This window comes from Denticeps clupeoides, chromosome 15 (genome assembly GCF_900700375.1).
Source record: "Denticeps clupeoides chromosome 15, fDenClu1.1, whole genome shotgun sequence".
NCBI lineage: Eukaryota > Metazoa > Chordata > Actinopteri > Clupeiformes > Denticipitidae > Denticeps > Denticeps clupeoides.
The window spans coordinates 1156184-1177335 of NC_041721.1; the positions used below are offsets into that span (position 1 = coordinate 1156184).

The 21152-nt window shown below is 49.7% G+C and overlaps 3 protein-coding genes across 12 annotated transcripts; 2 read left to right on the top strand and 1 right to left on the bottom strand.

Moving 5' to 3' along the window:
* The first annotated feature begins 330 nt into the window (after positions 1-330).
* On the top strand, positions 331-2926 carry dus4l (dihydrouridine synthase 4-like (S. cerevisiae)). The gene is made up of 6 exons (XM_028954219.1): positions 331-498; positions 1165-1286; positions 1383-1500; positions 1584-1706; positions 1777-2003; positions 2391-2926. Exons 1-6 carry the CDS (start codon positions 377-379, stop codon positions 2639-2641), a joined length of 963 nt encoding a protein of 320 aa, XP_028810052.1. The 5' UTR covers positions 331-376; the 3' UTR covers positions 2642-2926.
* Positions 2927-3742: 816 nt separating this feature from the next.
* Positions 3743-6552, top strand: bcap29 (B cell receptor associated protein 29). Of its 5 annotated transcripts, none has more exons than XM_028954226.1 (8): positions 3743-3809; positions 4482-4584; positions 4680-4780; positions 4860-5007; positions 5087-5222; positions 5300-5402; positions 5791-5891; positions 5972-6552. In XM_028954226.1, exons 2-8 carry the CDS (start codon positions 4493-4495, stop codon positions 6008-6010), a joined length of 720 nt encoding a protein of 239 aa, XP_028810059.1. In that variant the 5' UTR covers positions 3743-3809; positions 4482-4492; the 3' UTR covers positions 6011-6552. The 5 variants fall into 5 exon arrangements, with proteins under 5 accessions (XP_028810059.1, XP_028810062.1, XP_028810063.1 ...); XM_028954229.1 differs by having other exon boundaries at positions 3749-3809; positions 4400-4584; XM_028954230.1 differs by lacking the exon at positions 3743-3809 and adding an exon at positions 4069-4241 and having other exon boundaries at positions 4400-4584.
* Positions 6553-6597: 45 nt separating this feature from the next.
* Positions 6598-19930, bottom strand: slco1c1 (solute carrier organic anion transporter family, member 1C1). 6 transcript variants are annotated; one of them, XM_028954223.1, is made up of 16 exons: positions 19801-19930; positions 19458-19606; positions 18599-18744; positions 16439-16580; positions 14942-15074; positions 13661-13782; positions 13372-13518; positions 12952-13050; positions 12406-12657; positions 11964-12128; positions 11046-11241; positions 10793-10958; positions 9766-9935; positions 8359-8423; positions 8122-8236; positions 6598-8053 (listed from the first exon to the last, which is right to left on the bottom strand). In XM_028954223.1, exons 3-16 carry the CDS (start codon positions 18728-18730, stop codon positions 7846-7848), a joined length of 2112 nt encoding a protein of 703 aa, XP_028810056.1. In that variant the 5' UTR covers positions 18731-18744; positions 19458-19606; positions 19801-19930; the 3' UTR covers positions 6598-7845. The 6 variants fall into 6 exon arrangements, with proteins under 6 accessions (XP_028810056.1, XP_028810053.1, XP_028810055.1 ...); XM_028954220.1 differs by having other exon boundaries at positions 8122-8239; XM_028954222.1 differs by having other exon boundaries at positions 8122-8239; positions 19506-19674; positions 19801-19889.
* Positions 19931-21152: the final 1222 nt, after the last annotated feature.

Consider the following 21152-nt stretch of genomic DNA (forward strand, 5'->3'; position numbering starts at 1 on the left):
CTCTCAGTCCTGCTCGGTTTTGTCGGACAGGTCGGCCCGCTGCTGGCTTCTGTCGCAGGTGTCGCGTTTAAAAGTGACCCGCCTTCTGTTGGCCAAATAAAAAGCTGTTTTTCTCGCAAATTCCTAGACATGTGAAGTTAAAGGTGGGCAGGGGGTCAAATTCCAAAATAAATGTTGAATAAACAGTCAATCTGCACCAGTCCTTATTGCACATTGAATAGAAGCAGAATTGAATCCGTTTAACCTGTTGGTCGAGTCCGTGGACGTTAAATAAAGAATTTAAATAACACGAATTTAAATAAAGCCCACGGCGTCTTTCCAAGATGGCGCCCGGCGCCCGATCCAGCCCGCTTCTACCCGGCGAGCCACGGCCGTGATGGAGCCGGAGTCGGGTGGCCCTTCCCGGCTCGGAGCCATGCGCGGCGGCGGCGGCGTGGCGGACCTGTTCGGCGCCGGCAAGGTGGTGAAGGTGTGCGCGCCCATGGTGCGCTACTCCAAGTAAGTTCCGTCCAACAGGGCCGCGGTTTATACTGCGGAACTTTTATTTCTGTCGTGAACGAGAACAGCTCCTTTATTGCACGAATGTTGACTGTGACACACTGAGACGTAGTGCATGTGGTTATGGGCTATATGAGACAGAAATGTGGTGGCCGAGTGCATTCTGGGAACAAAAAGACTTTACATTTACTGCATTTACCAGACGCCCTTATCCAGAGCGACTTACAGTCAGTAGTTACAGGGACAGTCCCCCCCTGGAGACACTCAGGGTTAAGTGTCCTGCTCAGGGACACGATGGTAGTAAGTGGGATTTGAACCTGGGTCTTCTGGTTCATAGGCGAGTGTGTTACCCACTAGGCCACCCCCATCCCTTTCTGCCGTATAGTGGACGAAATTACATTTGTTCGGTCTTTCATGCAGTCCAGACATTCTGCGTTCGGTTTGAAAAGGGGTGTTAGTAGCCTAGTGGGTAACACACTCGCCTGTGAACCAGAAGACCCGGGTTCAAATCCCACTTACGATCATCGTGTCCCTGAGCAGGACTCTTAACCCTGAGTGTCTCCAGGGGGGACTGTCCCTGTAACTACTGATTGTAAGCGTCTGGTAAATGCTGTAAATGTGGCCGGGGTTTTAACCTGCACACGCCTGGTACTGTGCTGGTTCTAGGTTGACCTTCAGGAGTCTGGTGCGCAGGTACGACTGTGACGTCTGCTTCACCCCCATGATCGTGGCGGCTGACTTCGTGCGCTCTGTTAAGGCCAGAGACAGCGAGTTCACCACCAACCAGGGTAAGGCTGCCCCCCTCCACTCCCACCAGTGACCCTTGACCTGGTGTCCTGTAACCACTATCGTCCCCAACATGCCACCCAACCCCTGTTTTCCAGCCGATCGCCCCCTGATCGTGCAGTTTGCTGCTAAAGATGCCCAGTCGCTGGCGGACGCAGCTCGTGTTGTGGCTCCTTTCTCCGACGGGGTGGATTTGAACTGCGGCTGCCCTCAGCGGTATGAGCCATGCAATATAATAATAATAATAACGGTAATACACGATTCCACAGTTGAATGACAGAATGCCTTTTTTTCTGTAGGTGGGCCATGGCAGAGGGGTACGGGGCATGTTTAATTAACAAGCCTGAGCTGGTCAAAGACATGGTGCAGCATGTCCGAAATCAAGTGGACAATCCCAACTACGCTGTTTCCATCAAAATACGGTGAGCAGGACATTTTGGGATGTTTGCGTTGACGGCTTCTTAAAAAAAAAAATCTTGATGTCTCCGTCAGGATCCACAAGGACATCAGAAGGACCGTGGACTTGTGTCAGAAGGCGGAGGCGGCGGGGGTGTCCTGGGTGACGGTCCACGGACGCACAGCCGACGAGCGACACCAGCCTGTCCATTACGACGCCATAAAGACAATCAAGGACAGCCTGTCCGTCCCGGTCATTGCCAACGGAGACATCAAGAGCCTCCAAGACATCGAGTCCACCCACCAGCAGACGGGAGTGGACGGTTCGTGTGAATGTACTTGATTAATCTGATTGAAAGAGACACCAATTCAGATTGTGTTCATGGTCCATCGGTGTTACCCTCTTGTGGTAAAGAGTAACAGCTTTTCCTGTTTGTGGTTTAAGACTGGTCTTAGACTAAAGGCGTTTTTTAAATTTTCTTCTCTTTTAGTCTAGTACTAGACTTAATCTATGAACAGGAAACTGAGCCTAAAAGTATATTATATAAGTATATAAAAATGTATTAATTTCTGACCCGGCCTATTCCATCCATCATGGCTTAAATGAAGTACAAACCAGCCTTTAATTGTGGAAATTAAGAATAAGTAGTATTATAGTATACGATAATAAGAATAATATCATCTCAAACATTGTTTTGCTGTGTGTGCAGGAGTGATGGCTGCCCGTGGGCTGTTGGCGAACCCGGCAATGTTTGCAGGGTACGAGGAGACCCCACTGGACTGCGTGTGGGACTGGGTGGATGTTGCTCTGGAACACGGAACCCCCTTCACCTGCTTCCACCACCACCTCATCTACATGCTGGAGCGCATCTCCTCACAGCCGGAGAGGAAGGTGTTCAACACCCTGTCCAGCACCTCCGCAGTCATCGACTACCTCCACACCACCTACGACTCCGTATAGCACCCACACGTCCTCGGAACCTCCACACCACCCACACGTCCTCGGAACCTCCACACCACCCACACGTCCTCAGAACCTCCACACCACCCACCACACCTCGGAACCTCCACACCACCCTCCACACCTCGGAACCTCCGTAACACTGGATGAACATTTTTTTTTATACGCTTCCTTGTTTTTAAATCAAGTGGTGACCAGACAAACTTTTATCTGTGATTTAGAACCGTGGAACTGAGCAGGTGCTCCTGTGATAATGTGATGTAATTTAATAAATTTTATTAGAACAGCGTGTTTTTTTTTTTTTTTTTTGGTAACAGTAGGCACTGAACTTGTGCTGATGAATAAACTGCGGCTGGTGAGGATCATATCTTCTGAATGTTTGTGTGGTTTTGCGTTATTTTTATGACTGTAGTGGCATCAGCCATCTTTCACAGTGGTCTGCTGGGGTAGCAGCATCGCCGCTGGGGACAGGAAGAGGCTGGACAGGCTGATCCGGAGGACCAGCTCTGTTCTAGGATGCCCCCTGGACCCAGTGGAGGTGGTGAGTGACAGGAGAATGGTGGACAACATCTCCCACCCCATGCAGGAGACCCTGACAGCACTGAGCAGCTCCTTCAGTGGCAGGCTACTGCACCCGCGATGTGGGAAGGAGAGGTTCAGAAGGTCTTTCCTGCCAACCGCTGTCAGACTCTAACAAAGACCTCACAGTTGACCACACAAACACACACTTCAAATACATCACGGTAATTATCAACTGTACAGGTGTACCCTTTGCACTTTACCCATTACTTTCCCCATTGCACATGTGTAGATCTCAGTTGTACATTTGTTGGTATATAGATATTTGTTTTTTGCTGCTGCTATTACTTCTGTTTCTATCCACTTTCTGCCGTAACAAATGCAATTTCCCACTTGTGGGACGAATAAAGGTTGATCTTATCTTATTTAATCACAGTAGAGATGTAACAGGGACATATTAAATAATTCCGTACCACTCTTGCCATGTTTTATCCTTAGTACACACCGTTTTCTTTTAACGTTTATTCATTTTCCTCTTTGCCTTTGTTTATGCGACGGCCGGAGTTCTCTGCCTACGTCATCAGTGCGCGACGAGGGAAGGTCCCTGTAGACGCGAGGCCAGGCGGCGGGAATTTCTGTTTACTGCTCGGTAAGTGCGGTGCGTGTGTGTGTGTTTGAACGTCAGAGTTAAACCGCAAAGTGCCAGGACTGTACACCGACCCTCAGAGGCTGAGGAAAAGTCCCCTCGTGTTGTTAATAAGGTGTAGAAAGACCGGAGAGACAGTTTCTCTTCTGATTGGTCAATTGCGCTTCGGCGATGAGCCTTTCTGGGTTCTGATTGGTCAGTGGATCTTCACCGTTGACCTCTTCGTGGTTCGGATTGGTCGCTGGCGGTTGGCGATTCTTTCGATTTGGAAAGTAAAACTCGGTGGTTGCGCAGCCTGAGCAGGACGTGCGGAACGTAATAAGCCGCAGGCTGCAGGAACCCGGGTCTATAGTAGGGAGGATGGATCCATGAGGCAGTAAATTCAGCGCGTTGACGTGTGGAGTGTTGAAGTTTAAGTGGAGCAGGTAATTGAAGGTAATTTTCCAGTCCACAACAGTGGCATTTAAACACGTACAGGGTACAACTTACGTACTACCGTTTAAAAAAAAAAAGGCGCTGCTTTGTGTCCAAATTTGGCCAGTAAGTTGTGGAATTGTACTGTACGGGCCTTTTTCTTGTCGTGGTTTTATCAGCAGCGCTGATATCATCACCACCACCGTCGCTGACCTTTACTCCTCCGTCGCTGACCTTTACTCCGCCACCGGCGTGTTGCAGGAATCAGCAGGATGACGCTGCAGTGGACCACGGTCGCCTGCTTCCTCTACGTGGAAGTTGGTCTCCTCCTCGTCCTCTGCATCCCGTTCATCTCCCCGCAGAGGTGAACCCGTCCGTCCGTCCGTCCGTGCATTCGTTCGTTCGGGCCGATGGTGGTTCTGTGGCTCATTTGGTGTTTTCTTCCAATTGTCTGTTCAGATGGCAGAGAATTTTCAACTTCAGCATATGGGGCAAAGTTGCTCCGTACTGGAACAAAGGTTTCCTGACCATGATCGTGGTTCTGATTATCCTCTTCCTCGGTACGTAACGGAAGCACGACATCCTTCCTTTCAGCTCGTCCGTCACGATCGCTTTAGCACGCCCCGTTTCTGTGTACAGATGCTGTTCGCGAGGTGAGGAAGTACTCCGCTGGAGAGCAGAACAAGGAGGCCAAGTTGTACCCCAACATGATGGACCACCTGCACATGAAGCTGTTCCGGGCCCAGAGGAACATCTACATCTCCGGCTTCTCGCTCTTCCTGTGGCTGTGAGTCGCCGGGGCTTCCGAAGCCGCACGTAGAAGGCGCGGCGTCTTCTCCTGACCGCCTGTTGGTTTTCTTCCGCAGCGTGATGAGGAGGGTCATCACCCTCATTAACCAGCTGGCCACGGCCAAGGGCACCAGCGCCGCCCTGCAGGCCCAGGCGGAGAGCTCCAACCAGGCGGCCACGAAGTACATGGAGGACAACGAGCTCCTGAAACAGGTCTGGGGTCCAGGCGAGGTTCAGGGATTCAGGGACGGGGAACTGCAGCTGCTCTCTTATTTAAAAATGTTCCCCAGGCTCTGGCAGAAGGGAAGGGGAAGAAGGCTACTTCTGAAGACAACGATGCGCTGAGAAAGGAGGTGAAGAAACTGACCGAGGGGCTGAGGACCACAGAGGATGGTGGGTAGACAAGTTTTTTATTGTATTTTAGTGAGGGTAATATTGTGTCGATACAGGGACACCACATATCACTATCTTTGTATACAGATTTAGTCCAGCGGGTGGTGCCGTCGAGCGGTTTCTTTAGTGAGGTCAGCAGAGATGAGCCGGCGTGCAACTACGGCCTCCGGTCCTGTAGATGGCGCTGTACAGCGCAAAACTTGACCGATTGATCACAGCATCTTTTTAAGTGAACTGTAGAATCTCACAATATATCGTGATATAACCGTATCGTTAGATCTTCGCCCAATACGCACCCCTAGTAAGGTGTGATGGAAGCACAGAGAAGGGACGTTCCTGTAATGCCGCTACCCGAGGGACAAGTAACCGAACCGGTTGGTGCCCACAGCGCTGAAGGCGTCCCAGCTGGAGATGACGGCGCTGAGGAAACAGAGCGAGGGTCTGACCAGAGAGTACGACCGCCTGCTGACGGCCCACCGGGAGCTTCAGGTAACCGCGCCACGCCCATCGTCATCTCAAGCCCCGCCCGCACTCGCTGAGCCGCGCCCCTCCTGCTTTCTGTTGTGCAGAACCCGCAGGGCGAGTCCGGAGACAAGAAGGACAACTAGCGTCCACCACGGTTCTTCAGCGGCGAGAGAACTTTCCTGATCAGGTGCTGGTGTAGCGTCTGGGTTTTTTACATTTTTTTTTTTTTTTTTAATTATTATTATTATTAGTATTATACATACTCTTCACGGGTTGGGTCACCACTGTCACCGGGACCCCTGCTTTAACCTGACGCGGGTGCACTGCAGCTACGATATACAGACACTTCAGGGTTCTTTAGGGTTCCTGTTCTTTCTAATGACTGTACAAGACGGTACCTCTTATGGTTCTCGGCGTTGCCGTAATGTGAGCGAAAGGCGTTTTCATGGCAACCTGCAGGAAGACGTTCCTCAGATGCGCCTGCGCTGCATGTTCCACGTTCCACGTTCGTATTTCGTTAGCCGCCTCGGACGTTTACGCTTTCGTTGGTGTATTTTCACGCTTGTTGCACAGCCTCTGACCGATGAAAGAATGTATGGAAGCCGCGACTCCGTCAGAAGTGCCTTTACTTTGTTCACTCTGAGCCTCTTTTACACATTTTATGAATTAAAAAGCCTTTATTCTGCATCGTTCTCCCTCCACGAGCATTTATTCACCATGACACCCTGACTGTAATAAACCTTTTAATTTTCCATCCATGTACATTGACAGGACATTCACACACACACACACACACACACGGATACAAAAATAAAGAAGGAAACGAGTCCATGTCCACAAGACACAATGGCAGTAGGTCCGAGTTCCACGCGGAACGCGGCGCTCACGCGTGGATAGAAAAATCTTTGCAAGTATGAAGAAGAACCTGAGAGTAGACGGCTGACTCGTCACCACGTTCCTGTTTTTTGGCACATGCTCGCCCGCTCGGCCCGATGGCCAGACACCGCCGGACCTCGCGCACAGTGTGGCGGTCCAACGCACCGTTCATAGGCGTCTTACTACGTGTTTTATTAGAACGTATGTATGCAAAGAGCTCCTCATGCACAGCCCATGAGCTGAAGGTGTGAACGCGGCGCTGATGCTGCAGAGGCAGGAGAAAAATGTTTCATATTGTACTGGACGCACAGTTTTTCCTGCATCGGCACCACGACAACATACAGTGTTTCGACAAAAAATACTGACAAAAGCGCCTACAAAATACATGAATACAATTAACAGTTTTAAGACCAGTTAGAAGTGATTAAATCATTCTTCGATAAAGTTCTGTACCCCCCAAAAATGACGTTCTTTGCTACTGATTCTCTTGTTCTTTAAACATAATTTCCCTTGTGAAAAAAAATGGCATACGAGGACACATACTGTGTCATTTATAGTATACTTTTAACAGGCTTTTTTGATGCTTTAGTGTAATGATAACGGTGTTGATTTAATACTTTCAAAGACAATTCATGTCAAACTTGAATACGCATTAAATATGACAGTGTTAATTATTAACATTGTGTTAACGTTGTAAAGTGTCCATTTTTACACACTGAACGTAACACTTTCATATGAATTTATTTATTCCATATTCATTTAACACAGGCACACTTTCTGTGTATTTAAGTATAAAATAAGGCGGCAATATACTTTTTATGCATTCAAATAATACAATTATTAATATCTGAGTGTATTAAATATGGGTAAAAAAAAAAAAAAAAAGTACTATACTTTTTCACAAGGGTTACATTCAAGAAGAATTCTCTCTTTTCACCGCATCTGTGGATCGTCCAGTGCGTAGAGCTATAACTGAATAGAGCCTGGACCGCTCGGTTCACTGTACATCTATGGCGTCGCTGACACGCAGGCCCCGCCCGCTTTTTTCAGCGTGCGTTTTTTTTTTTGTACAAGGCTGAATGCGGTCCGGGGGGGGCGGGACTCACAGGCGCGTCTCGCGCTCAGAGTTCTGCTCCGACGCCCGCGGGGACTGGTCCGCGTTGGCCTCCAGCTCCGCGCCGGCAGAGCCGCCGTTGGTCAGGGCGGTCCTCTCCTCGCGCCGGACGTGCCGCCGCAGCACCACGAAGCCCCACGCGCACAGGAAGAAGGAGACGGTGCGCAGGCCCAGGGTCAGGCCCAGGTACACCAGTCTGCGGGGTATAAGGAGGGTGTGATTATCGCGGGTATCTCGTTTAGAACAGACAGAAAAGGGACGAACCGGTACGCCGTGGTGTCGTAAATCCTGCAGGCCCCTCGCCCGCCGCAGCTCTTCTGACCCCACTTCAGGCAGGTGGTGTCGATGATTGCCCCAAAGTAGATTGGCGCTGGAATGCCTGCTGAACGGCGAAGCACACAGGGACCCAAACGTTCCGTCAAATCCAAAAATAGGTTCTCAAAGTTCTCAGAGATGCCGGTGAGAAGGTGCAGGGGATGCAGAAGACACCAAATGTCTTACCAAGAGTTCTCGTGGCGAGAGTGTGGAACCCCAGAGCTAAAGACTTCAGCTGCGGCTTGATGCACCTGAAAGCAGAAACGGGCCGGTCACCCACCACCCACACATTCCATTTGGGTTCAACCAGCCTGTAACCAGGGGCGATGACTGCAGATCTGCACCACTTATCTCCTCCTCAAGTCCCCAGTGAGGTTCTCAGCCTCGTATCATAGAAGCGGCCTTAAGGCTGCGAAACGTTTAAAGTTGTTTGACGAGGCCGTAGAAGACGAATCTCCCACTACAGGACCAGAGACGGGCCTCAGGACCGCCTGCTCCGTAACCTCGTTTCCAGCAGGGTCAGCTGATGGGACGGTGGGAGGATCTGAGGGCTGCTCTGAGCTCAATGCTCCTTTATCCCCAGCGTCTGCACAAAAGCACCGACTATCGGAGGCGAAGCCACGGTGACGTCATTCCTGACGGGAACGTGACCCTGCGCCGCCGTAATCGCCTCTTCCTGATAAAACTCAATAACCTGCATCTGGACCACCGCACGCGGCCCACCAGCACGTACTCGCGGCATTTATTTAGGCACACGTGGCAGCGCTTTTACTACCAACCACTTTCCATATTTTAATTAAAAAGGGTGCGTCTACCACCAGCAGGTGCCAGTAGCGCCCTACAGCATAACCACAGTGGCAGGGGCGGCGGCGGCCTGGCGGTTAAGGAACGAACACCGTACTCAGAGGGCTGCCGTTTCGAATCTCAAGGTGCCACTGAGGTCCCCTTGATGAAGGTCCCGTCCCCACACGCTGCTCCCCGGGCGCCTGTCATGGTGCCCACTGCTCACCAAGGGTGACGGTTAAATACAGAGGACACGGTTCACCGTGTCACCGTGTGCTGCGCTGCAATCACTTCAATTTCACTTTATATCTTATTCTAACTACAACAGTAACTAAAATAATTGAGCCTTGTTCTTGCAGGACTGCGGTCATCTGACTCTGAGCCCAGAGGAATCCCGTGACCCATGGTATTACCACAAATGTAATGAACGCGAATGCATCCTGTCATTACATCCCTGATAACATGACTTTTTTTTTTAATGGCATAAAATATCATACTAGTGTTATCACATGACCTCTGACCCTGAAAAGTACCATGGCCTAAATCCAGCGGGCGAGAAATATTTAGTATAACATTCTTTAAAAGGCTTTTAATTAACGCTCGTGCATGGTCAGTTTGGCTGGAGGCTCAGGACGAATCTGGTTTCAGCTTTTAGTGCCAAAATGGTTTGTGGTCACATGACTGGCTTTGCGCATTTGTCATTTATGTGCTGCAGAAATTCACACATGCAACGTTCTCAACGTTCCCAGACTGCACTGATTACACCCAAAATCCCAGCAAGAACCTGCAGGAACCTGAGGAGCTCCTGACCTGATGAGCAGCATGTACCCTGGCGTCCCACCCAGCGAGATGATGAAGGACGTGATGACGGACAGAGCCAGGAAGTATGGGAAGATGTGATCACAGTCCTTCCTGAGGTGGCAGTGGCCCGCCGTGGCCGTCTGGTTCCCCGTCGCAATGCAGCTGCACTGGTCGAACACCTACAACACGGACAATTACGAAAAGTACAGCAGATTACTGTAATCCAATCAGTCCCAGAGGCTCATTAAAGATGACAGCCCATAATGACTGATTAAACCCGTGAAGGACCGAGCTGTTATGTTCACCATGTCAGGCTGAATTAGCGAGGCGGGTTCCTCTGTCATCCAATCTGATGTAAACTAGGTGGACTGGCGACTCTAAATTGGCCGTATAAAATACGGGCCAAAAGTTGACGCACTTTCTCATTCAACGTGTTTTCTTTATTTTCATGACCATTTACGTTGGTAGATTCTCACTGAAGGCACCAAAACTATGAATGAACACATGTGGAGTTCTGTACTTAACAAAAAGTGGAGACCTGACCTCCACAGTCACCGGACCTGAACCCAATCCAGATGGTTTGGGGTGAGCTGGACCAACAAGTGCTAAACACCTCTGGGAACTCCTTCAAGACTGTTGGAGAAGCACTTCAGGTGACGACCTCTTGAAGCTCATCGAGAGAATGCCAAGAGTGTGCAAAGCAGCAACCAGAGCAAAGAAACTAGAATATGAAACTTATTTCACATTTTTTTGTTAAGTACAGAACTCCACATGTGTTCATTCGCATGTGGATGAGCACAATAGTAGCCTAGTGGGGTAACCCCACACTCGCCTATGAACCAGAAGACCCAAGACTTACTACCATCGTGTCCCTGAGCAGGACACTTAACCCTGAGTGTCTCCACTGTCCCTGTAACTACTGACTGTAAGTCGCTCTGGATAAGGGCGTCTGGTAAATGCTGTAAATGTGATTTTCAAAAGCAGTCAGTTACCTTTGCAGCATACTGTTCTGGCCTGCGGCGAAGCTCAGACTCACCATGTTCTTTCCAGAACCAGAGGAGGAGTGGCAGCCGGCGAGGCAGGCGGAGACGTAGGTGATCCCGTCCTCCCCGCACACCGGGTCCCAGTCCCTCCCGGAGCATTGGCAGTCCGAGTTGCAGGTCACAAAAAGCACGCTTTCCTGCTCAGAGAGACCCTCAGTCCTTACAGGACAGAGGGGACAGCCATAACATGTTTATCACATACCCGCTGCAGAATGACAGTGAATACGTGATGGGGAGACGCCTTACCTATCGTAAGACACTGTTATTCCGGCCACCTTGGAGTTCTCACATCCCATCGCGAAGAAGAACATGGAGAGGAAGTAGCCCAGCAACGAGGTGGCCAAGGCAAACTTGGCCGCTCCCAAGACACTCAGCTTGAACTTCTTCATCACCACGCCCCCTGAGAACATCCCCAGAGCCACGGCTGGGATGTTGATGGTGCCTTAAAAGTATGAATTTCATTACAGAATGTCATTAATGCACTTTAAAGGAGCAACAACTAAGCAGAGCAGCAAAACACGTACGATGTTGCATTCTGGAGCGAGAACTGTAGACTACTGCTGTTCAAAACCTGGAATAATATGGAGTTTTTGGAACGTTTGGATTGAAGACAATACTGGCCCTCTCTGAGTAAATTGGAATTTTTACGTAAAGCAGGGGCTGGAGATCACCCAGCTTTTCACATTCTCTTTCATATGCAGTGAGGGTCGGCCCAAAGCTGGACATTAAAGGAATAAAAAAAGAAAGGACTGGCTGACGGTATCTCAATCTGCTTCATTTCTGGAACTGGAAATAATCCATTCAGATGTTCATTATTTATGGAGCGCAGGGAGGACGTAGCCCGGTCACGGCATTCTAAAAAGCGCAGCTACCTTAAAGCGTGTTACGAGTGGACATTAAAACACGATCTCCTCCGTTCCATCCGTCATGTTTTAATCTCTCTTGATAATTAAAAACTCATCACCTTACAACGATGGCCGAGAATGGTGGCAAACAAAATCAACATTTCGTAAAAAAAAACATATCTATACATTTCATTACAATCAATTACAACAATTACCAAAAACCGAAACCCTTTTACAAGCAGCGCCTCATACAGAGATTATAGGTTCTCTTGTTGGTGACTGCGCATTAAGGGCCAAGATTTACAGCCTTAATACACACCCATGAGGAAGTTAGCGGTAGACGTGGACTGTCCATAATGTTCCTCGATGTACTTGGGCTTGTACGTCACCATCCCTATCAGGGAGTTGAACTGGATTATGGTCACACAGAGATACAGGAAGTACACCGGGTTTCCCAGGAGGGATTTCACCGTTGGCAGGAAGTCTGGAAGAGAGGAAAAACACAAGCGGTCCCGTAATCACAAGGTTGCCGGTTCGAATCCGGATCCGCCAAGGTGCCACTGAGCAAAGCACCGTCCCCACACACTGCTCCCCGGGCGCCTGTCATGGCCGCCCACTGCTCACTGAGGGTGATGGTTAAATACAGAGGACAAATTTCGCAGTGTCACCGTGGACAATCACTTCACTTAATTTTTTTTATATCAGATTGTTTTTATTGATTATACAGAGGCATAGCGAGGTGACCAGCAGCTGTAATTCACCTTTGGCCATTTCGAAGAAGCCGTTGGGCTCGTCAGCTTGCCACTTGGGCTCCAGGCGGGGCGAGTCCTTGATGAAGCTGGTGCATTCGGGGGGGACCTTTTCTGCCTTTTTTTTGTCCACAGGCACAGGGAGGGTCTTGGGCAGGAACCAGAAGGGCACAGCGGCCAGCAGGATGATGAAGCCGGCAATGAGGTACCCCAGCCACCAAGCCCCGACCCAGCGGGCGTCGCCCGGGGCAATGCTGATGTCGTCTGCACACACCCACATGAAACCTGCGTCAACACACCAACGTTCCGAGAGAAGCAGACGCCAGATGGGCCCAGATGCTAAATCAAGGTCCGCCAGAGATCTGGGGCACGTGTCTTGCGTGGGTAACGGGCGGGTAAGTGTTCCCAACTGAAAGGTGTCCTGGTTTAGGCAGACGGCAGAATTTACAGCGTGTGGTGCGCCAATTGAACCAAGCGGACAAGTTCAGGTTCACTGAGCTCGGCTACCGACTCTGAACTCCAGGAACCTCGGAGCCCAACATTTACAGACCGACTCACCCATGTTGACAAAGCCAACGTCCACGTATATTCTGGCACAGACGGCCCCCAGCAAATAACCAAAGACTGGGCCGATGACCGATATCGTCTGGACGCAGCCTGCAGTAGACAAAACAAACAGAGACGACCCGTTTCCTGCTGCTTGGAGGTTTATATAATGTGAGACGTTGATACTGACCAACACCTTCCCTTATAGCAAGTAATAATATTAATATTACAGTAACTAATCCACCTAATACTGCCTTACCAGAATGGGATTGGATACATTAGAAGTAATAAGCGACATTGGTAACATTGTTACTCCCTGAAATAAGTAATAAGTCATTTGCATATAACACATTATCTCTTTAAGTGCTTTTGCGGAAGTCTTGACTTGAATGTGTGCGTTCTGGCTGGACGTGTTGTGTAAGAGAACCTCACCGATGTAGAAGGCGGCGTTTTCCTCCAGAGCGTAGTCGTCTATGTACGAGATGCCGAGAGGCTGAACGGGAGTCTCCCCAATTCCGCGCAACACATTTCCCAATAAGACATAAATCCACATGGATATTCTGGACTCCCTCTCACAGCCTGTGGCAGGACCAGAGGAGAGGGAACGAGGCGAACTTCATTACAGAGGGACGCGGCTGACATTTGGAACATTCGGTGGCATTCAGGCCACGTCTGTGTGTGCGTGAACGATCTGATTGAGTTGCGTGAGATCGCTGCTCACCTGTGATAGGCTCTTCCACGAGGCCTTCACCTGCAGACAGAGCCCTGTGTGAGCTTGCTGGACATGGAGAGAGGTTATTGGTTGAGTTCACTGAAGGTCTAACTGACGTTTCGAACTTATAGCTGCGTACAAAACACCAATGCAACGGTTTAGGAGGGGAGAGCATCAGGCAGAGTGCAAGTCATCAAACAGAACGTCAGACGTCGGGGAGCTTGCGGAGCGCTGATCCCCTGCTACAATATGCAAAAAAAAAATCCATAAATGATTCACACCATGCGAGTCCACAAGTAAACATCACAGCGGCCCACTTCTTCATCACATTTCCATACCAAACACTGTCATTAGCTCAATGAGGGACGCCACTGCAGAGCAGACTACCGACAAAAACCAAAATATTCTGCTTTCACGCAGATCGACGGGAAGCCTAGTTTCAAGGTCGGAAAGCGCACTGCGATCTCTCTCCGGGATGAGATGAATTTTAATCCCTGGGCAAGGCTCATGTGAAATGCTGAGAAATGCAGCACTCTGCAAAACACTGGGCTGCACAGGAGCGTGAAAAGTGAACGCTTAACCTTCAAAACACAGAAATGAAGGTATGTGCGACATTTCAGCCATTTCCCGTAATAAGCTTAGCAGATAACATGTGACCACTCCAAACGTGCTTCTTATGGAGGGCATGTGGTCTGAGCTACCAGTATAGTCCTTTTTAGCGGCCGGTCTTAATTCTAGTTTTAGTCTTTATTAGCCTTAGTCGCCTCCAGACTCGTTTTATTCTAGTCAACTTTCAATCGACTGAAAATCAGAGCATTTTAGTCTTATTTTAGTCTAGTTTTAGTGAATGGAATTTGTATTTAAGTCTATTTTGTAGTAATGCAATTCTATTTAACCCAGTCGATAAAGTACAAGTACCGAGTACAACATTTTCTTTTAGTCAAACCCATTTCATAATTAAAACAAGGTTATCTTATTATTATATTATTGTTACCTCATAGACTCAAGAATACTCGACATCCATAACCCACCACAAGTATTGTAAAATCGAAATAATGCACGAAGGGGAATTGAGGAAGTGATGTCATCTGAGAGGAAATAACGACTCGAGAACATTTTAGTCTAGTTATTTTTTTGTAATATTACATGATATGTTTCATTATAGTTATCGTCACATGACCAGTTTTCACGTCTCGCCATCGTTTCAGTCCCGTCATTAAGGTTTGTAGATATTCTAGATATTTTTTTAATCTCGCTTATCTCTGAGAAGCCCCCCGACCCGGCCCTCACCGTCCAATGAGGAAGTGAGGCAGCGCGATGAGGAACGTGCCCACGGCCATCAGCAGACACCCCATGGCGATGATCTTCGGCCGATGCAGCTTGGCCCCGAAGTAGCTGACAAACGCGATGACCAGCAAGTTACCTTGGACAGGAGATGAGGGAGAGGACGTCAGGGTTTGGCACATTCAATTCACACTCACCAGTCACTTTAAAAAAAAATGTATATCCCCTAACCCTTAGTCTAACTTGTGGTTTATAATGGTTTCATAATTGAATTTCTTCTCCAGAGTGTGTGAAGGAACCGCTCTGATCTTTTCCCCGAAGGAAGACAGATGCAGGTGGTCCACACCTCATCCCTGGTCGATTATTCTCATCGAAATGATATTTTATAGATGTGGCATGGGACGGGAGGACAGTGGCTGAGGATGGTCACTTCAGAGACCCAAGGCTTTCCAGCCTTCTTCTGCCTGCCTGCGAGCCTGTGTGGCCAATCAGGAACAGCCTCAGGGGAACCAGAAACAAGGCGGGTTTGAATCTGAGGTCCAGGGCTGAAGGAGCCGAGCGGAAATTAGTCACACGCAACACAATTAAAACCCAGGCAATGCAGCCATTGTTTGGGCCACTTCAGTTTACTTCAGCCAGAAAAAAGTCCTTCAAAGCCTCGGAAGGGCGGACGTCACCGGCCGCACTTCCCGCGTCCCAGGAGGTCACTTGAAAAGCGAGCTGAAGACCAAATAAACCCTTTCCACATCCGTCTCATTCAGTCACCCTCCGGTACTTGTTCATTTGTTAGAAGCCGAAGGAAGTTCACTGGCCGCGCTGTCTCGGAAAACCAGTGTTGCCAGATTGGGAGGTCACCATCGGCGGAATGGCATTACGCTCCGTGCAGCGGTCGCAACCAGCCGCTGGTTTTACTATCACTCGCCCATCCGTCGATGTTTCAGGGGCTTCATGTGATCATGTGAGCTGACCAGAACAAATTGAGAATTTGGACATGTACCGGAGGCGAGACCAAAATAGCAAACTGGAACGTTGCAGATCTTAATGCGCTTTAAAATCCACACATCAATAAAGCCTTTGCATGCTCGACCAATGGCGTGGCTCCACACTGGAACTCAAAGGGTTCCTCTGTGGCAGGCACAGATTACTTCTCATAAGACCCTAATTTTAGTTTGGCCTTTGACCTCCACCAGGAAGCACATGCAACTCTGTCATGCAACTTTGTTTGAGTGCAAATGGGTGAACCAACTTTATTTGATTTTACACGACTCCCGCTAACCGGCTTGAACCGCTCGCTGCTCTGTTCCCATGGAAACGGCCCTATGGAATCACATGATCCTGGCCCCCGTGGCTGTTGCGGTCGTTCGGGAGAACCTTTGTATTGTCGGAACCAGCCTCTGATGTCGACCCTCAACTCAGCAGGAGATCCAATACGGTTCTTCACCAACCGGCTTGACGTGTAATCATGGCGTGGGGCGGGGCGGGGGGGTCCGTAGCGCTTCTTACCGATTTCGAAGCTCCCGTCGATGACGCCTATTAAATAGCTGGAGATGTCGAAGCGCCTCTCCAGCTGAGTTATTGTGCTTTTCATGTAGCTTCCAGTCAAGGCCTTGGCGAAGTAGGCAAAGGACAAGGCCACGAGGAACATCTGTAAAGAGAGAGAGGCACGGAGAGGTGGAGGAGGTGAGGAGGGGATAAAGACGCGTTCCGTTATCAGCCCGCTTCCGAATGGTGGGCGGAGCGAGGCGGCTGAGAACGGAAACCGAAGCCCGGCACCCTGGAGCAGCAGAAAAGAAGTGGATTAGGGGAGCTTACGCTCCTGCGAGGTTCCGCGCTCCGTACGGAACGCCCGCTGGCTGGAGACGTGCTGGTGACAACAGGCGCCGTGATCTCACCCGCGATCACAGCTAACATCTTCATTCATTACACCTTCACACACACACACACACACACACACACATGCAGCCAGGGCAGCTAATGATCTTCAAAGGGGAGCGGAGATGAGAAGAGGAAGGAAAGAAGGAGAGAAATCAAGTTCAGGTCAGTCCAACGCCTGGTTCAGCCTAGTGCACGGTTTCCTAGCAGGCTAGATATCTGGTCGGAGATGGAGACCCAACGGACCGGGCGGAGATGAAAATGGATTCCTAATATCAGCGCGCAGATTAGAGTTTATAGCGCCAGATTAAAAATCTGAACTCATCCCAAAGCTCCACCGCCCACCGCCGTATTATCTTATAATAATGCAAGACGCTGCCATCTTCCCATTCACGACAGTTAATATCCCATAATCCCCAGGGCCACTGATCTGCTCGGCGGCACGAGGGGAATAAGCCTCCATCTTATCGGGCAAACAGCAGCGAAGGGCCGGTGCGATTTCCATTCCCCTGACCTAGTTCCACACTTCCAGCTCCTGGCACCACCGGCGCTTCTAATGAACAAACTCACTTGTGTGCCAGTTCACATGATTCCTTTATAAATACCAGCACGTGTATTTATATCTCCGGCGGCAATTTACATCTCATGGTGCATCATGAAGTGCAGCGGGAACCGACGTGTATGTGGGACGGGGGGACGTTCAGAATGATGGTGCGTGAAGCGTGCACATCTGGAGGAATCGGAAATGGCGGGTGATCTACGAGACCACAGACTGATAATTATCAGGTCACACCCCAGACAGAGCAAACACACACAGAGCGGGACTGCATGGCCCCCGGGTCAGAGGTCATGCTCAGATCAGCCGGACAGCACACACACACACACACACACACACACTCAACAGAACGACACACTGGGTCCAGCGAAGAACCCTGGCCACAAAGGAACAGCGAAGGAACAGCAGGGTCTTCGCAGAGATGCAGACGTTGCAATTCACCAACATCTCACCAAAGTTTTCCTGACTTCTCAACAAGTCGAACGTGTTCGACATCACCAAGCATGTGAAAGATGTCCACCGCAATCCAGGACAGTGACAGCGGTCATGGTGCACATGTCCTGGTCACACGCTGCCCACAACAGGACGGAAAAGCGCAGCGTGGGAGTTCTTATAGGATTATTGCCAAGATAAACATAAGCACAATACGCCACACCCAGCATGGTCCACTTTCTAAGAAAGAGTCATTTCAGATTTGGTTGCTGCGCAAAATAATCTGATTTTCAGCAGCTTTCACGCGATTGTCTCATAGAGACTTAATCCCGTAGAAAAACAAGGCCTAAATATGGGCTAAAGTGAAAGTGGGACTTTCCTCTGTCAGAATTTAATATTCCTTGCTGCCCCGTGGAACCTGAATTTCACTTGTATTGGCTTTCCAAAAAAAAAAAAAAGTCCTTCCCAACATCCACATTTTTAATGTGTACGTGTATTTAATATGAGGAGAAATACATTACGTACAATAATAAAAAAAAAATTGCATGCATTTATGAACAGTTTCCAAATCCTGAATGTCATAAAGCGTCATCATGCAGAGGGAAGAACTAACATTCTTCTTTTTGAATAAAAGTATAAATGCTGGATTCAGGTGATTCTTCTGCTTCGCTCCCATCCAAGGCCGCGTTTGAATGGGCGGCACTCAGCAGAGCCGCGTGCAGGTTAGACCTCATGCACCAGGCACGTTGGACCTCAAGAATTCCCACGAGGGATCGGGAAAGAAGATTGCCGGGAAAACGTACCTTCAGGCCGGAGCAACAGGGGCGCCCCCCGGAGCGGACGGGTCCGTTGTCGGGCTTGCTGGGCACATCCATGCTCGGCAGGAACGTCTTGAGCGCTCTGGGTGAAGGCTGCCCGGCGAAATGAACTGGCATTGATGCACACACCCCTGCAAGCAGATGATTGGATCATGTGACCTCTGTGGCCCCGCCGAGCCAGTAAGATCCATGCCGACAGAACACTCTGCATATCTGAGCATGTTACTCCTCTGGTCAGGGAATTTGCCCTCGGCAGAAGAAGTTCCATCTCAGATACGTGCAGCATGGTGGGATTAACCTGCTTATGGTGGCAGCACAGATTAGCACCCCTGCGGTGAACAGTGGCCTTATTGTTGGAATAAACGTGACAGACAGGCCGAGTTAAAGGTCAGACGCTGTCCGTCATCTCATCTGAGGTGTTGGGGAAGGTGAGGGGTCACCTCGGGGTGCCAGTGTCGTGCACACTAGACGCTGCAGACGTCATTAAAACGCAGCGCGTTACACGTTTCCACAGCGGCCAGTGATGATGAGGATGATGATGATGATGACACGTAGTAAACCGCGACTGCACTCATCCGGTCTGCGCAAAATGCGCAACGCGCGTCCCCAAAAACGCACCATATGCCGTCACATAAGAGCTACTCAGGTGCAGAAATACATATTTCCATCTTTTATACATTATTCCACGTGCATTATTCCGTCTGTTCGCAGGCTCATCTGCGTGTTTTCGTCGGAACGGGAGGGGGGTCGACCTACATATTACTGCGCGTTATTACGCGCGACGTTTCCCATCGTCCGCTGCTGAAATGTGGACTCTCCGCGCCCCATAATGAAAGACCCTCACCCGACACCCCCGGCGGCGCGGAGAAACTTCCCGAAACGGGGTCCGGACCTTCAGTTCGGCGCGGCTCGCTGGGTTCCGGTGGGTGCCATGTCCTGGTCGTGGCTGCTCCTTCGCCGGGGAGTGACGCGGATCCGCGGCTTCTGGAGGAACTGGCGGAGACACGTGATGAGAGGAGGGTCCAGGACCAGGAGTCCAGGACCAGGACCGATCCGGTTCACTTTCACAGATAATTAAAAAAGCATTCATTCACCACTTTTCGACATTTTATAAACCCGCGCCAAAACGGGGCCAGCTTGATCAACAATACAAAAATGCTGAATGGAAATGTAGAAACAGCCCAAACCTCTGCGTTAGTATTTAGCGCGATTAAAAAGTAGGGCCCTTATCAGAAAACGCGCTGCGTGACGTCAGTCGGAGGCGATCAGGAGCCAGTGCGCGTTCCGGGGAGACGCGCACCCGGCGCACGGCGCACCGCAAGGCGGCTGGAGGTTGCCATGGAGACGGCGGGGGCGTGGCCTGCGCGGAGTAAACAGCGGCGTGATCATAAATAATAATCTTAATAATAATAATTTCGTGATAAAGACGCATAAGTGATCTAATATCGGCCAAGGTGCCACTGAGGTCCCCTTGATGAAGGTCCCGTCCCCACACACTGCTCCCCGGGCGCCTGTCATGGTGCCCACTGTCACCAAGGGTGATGGGTTAAATGCAGAGGACACATTTTACTGTGGCACCGTGTGCTGTGCTGCTGTGTATCACATGTGACAATCACTTCACTTTATTTAAGTATTTTGTAACACACGGATCAAGTTTTGTGTTCTGTTGCATAAGCTTTATTAATATTGCTGTCATGATCCGGACCGGCAGGGGTTGACTCCGGATCCGGGGTCCGGACCGGCGTTTCATGTTCGTCTCGTGTAAAGTTCCCTGATCGTGTTCACTTGCTGTATATTTATATAATTGTATAAAGCTATCCTGTTCGTGTCTGTTCGCCGTCGGGTCATTGTGCGTGTTCATGTTCCCTTGTCTCGTGTGTAGTTTATATTAAACCCCTGTCCTGTGATCGTGCGAATGCGTCCTCCTTCACCGCCATGTCCAGCCCACCCGTGACAATTGCACATGGTACAGGTAGAATTAAATGTACAACAATCTTCTTTAATGTTGGCCTCATATTCCTCAATCATACAAACTGCCTTTCTTGGCTTATGACGAATAAAAATATGTGTATATGCTACTCAGGCATCCATAGTGTTCAGTACAGCAGACATGTTGATGGAACCCGACGTTCAGCATTTGCATCTGCTCAGGTCATGGTGCTTGGACCCTCGTAATTGCAACTTCTGGCTATGCTTTTGATCCTTATTAATACCAGCAGGCTCCTCTTCAAGAAGCGTTCCAGGATCCAGTCGCTTGAGGGTTATCAGGACCTGGTCTGGCGAATTGGATTTGGAACAATAATCGTATGGGTTCACAGAATCCGAGGCCTTCAGGAAAACGGGAAACAAGCCTTCGAGACAGGGGCAGATGTTCGGGAAGTGACTGGAAGGTGTCTCCTGTTGATGCCCCCCCCCACCCTCTGATCTGTAGAACAATGTGCTCTGAGACACCTTCACATTGTAAAACTAGGTCTCTTCAGCCTAAAACCAGCGTCCTTCGATGCAGTTCTGATGAAATAAGCCATGCTGCCTGCTATAA

Excerpts from the sequence above, each read along its gene's own strand:
- dus4l (XM_028954219.1), top strand. The coding sequence starts at position 377 with ATGGAGCCGGAGTCGGGTGGCCCTTCCCGGCTCGGAGCCATGCGCGGC. Across the intron at positions 1,287-1,382 it reads CGAGTTCACCACCAACCAGG|CCGATCGCCCCCTGATCGTG; the intron begins GTAAGGCTGCCC and ends CCTGTTTTCCAG. Across the intron at positions 2,004-2,390 it reads CCAGCAGACGGGAGTGGACG|GAGTGATGGCTGCCCGTGGG; the intron begins GTTCGTGTGAAT and ends CTGTGTGTGCAG.
- bcap29 (XM_028954226.1), top strand. The coding sequence starts at position 4,493 with ATGACGCTGCAGTGGACCACGGTCGCCTGCTTCCTCTACGTGGAAGTT. Across the intron at positions 5,223-5,299 it reads ACAACGAGCTCCTGAAACAG|GCTCTGGCAGAAGGGAAGGG; the intron begins GTCTGGGGTCCA and ends AATGTTCCCCAG. Across the intron at positions 5,403-5,790 it reads GCTGAGGACCACAGAGGATG|CGCTGAAGGCGTCCCAGCTG; the intron begins GTGGGTAGACAA and ends TGGTGCCCACAG.
- slco1c1 (XM_028954220.1), bottom strand. The coding sequence starts at position 18,730 with ATGCCAGTTCATTTCGCCGGGCAGCCTTCACCCAGAGCGCTCAAGACG. Across the intron at positions 12,129-12,405 it reads CTTCTTCGAAATGGCCAAAG|ACTTCCTGCCAACGGTGAAA; the intron begins GTGAATTACAGC and ends CCTCTCTTCCAG. Across the intron at positions 10,959-11,045 it reads ATAACAGTGTCTTACGATAG|GACTGAGGGTCTCTCTGAGC; the intron begins GTAAGGCGTCTC and ends CTGTCCTGTAAG.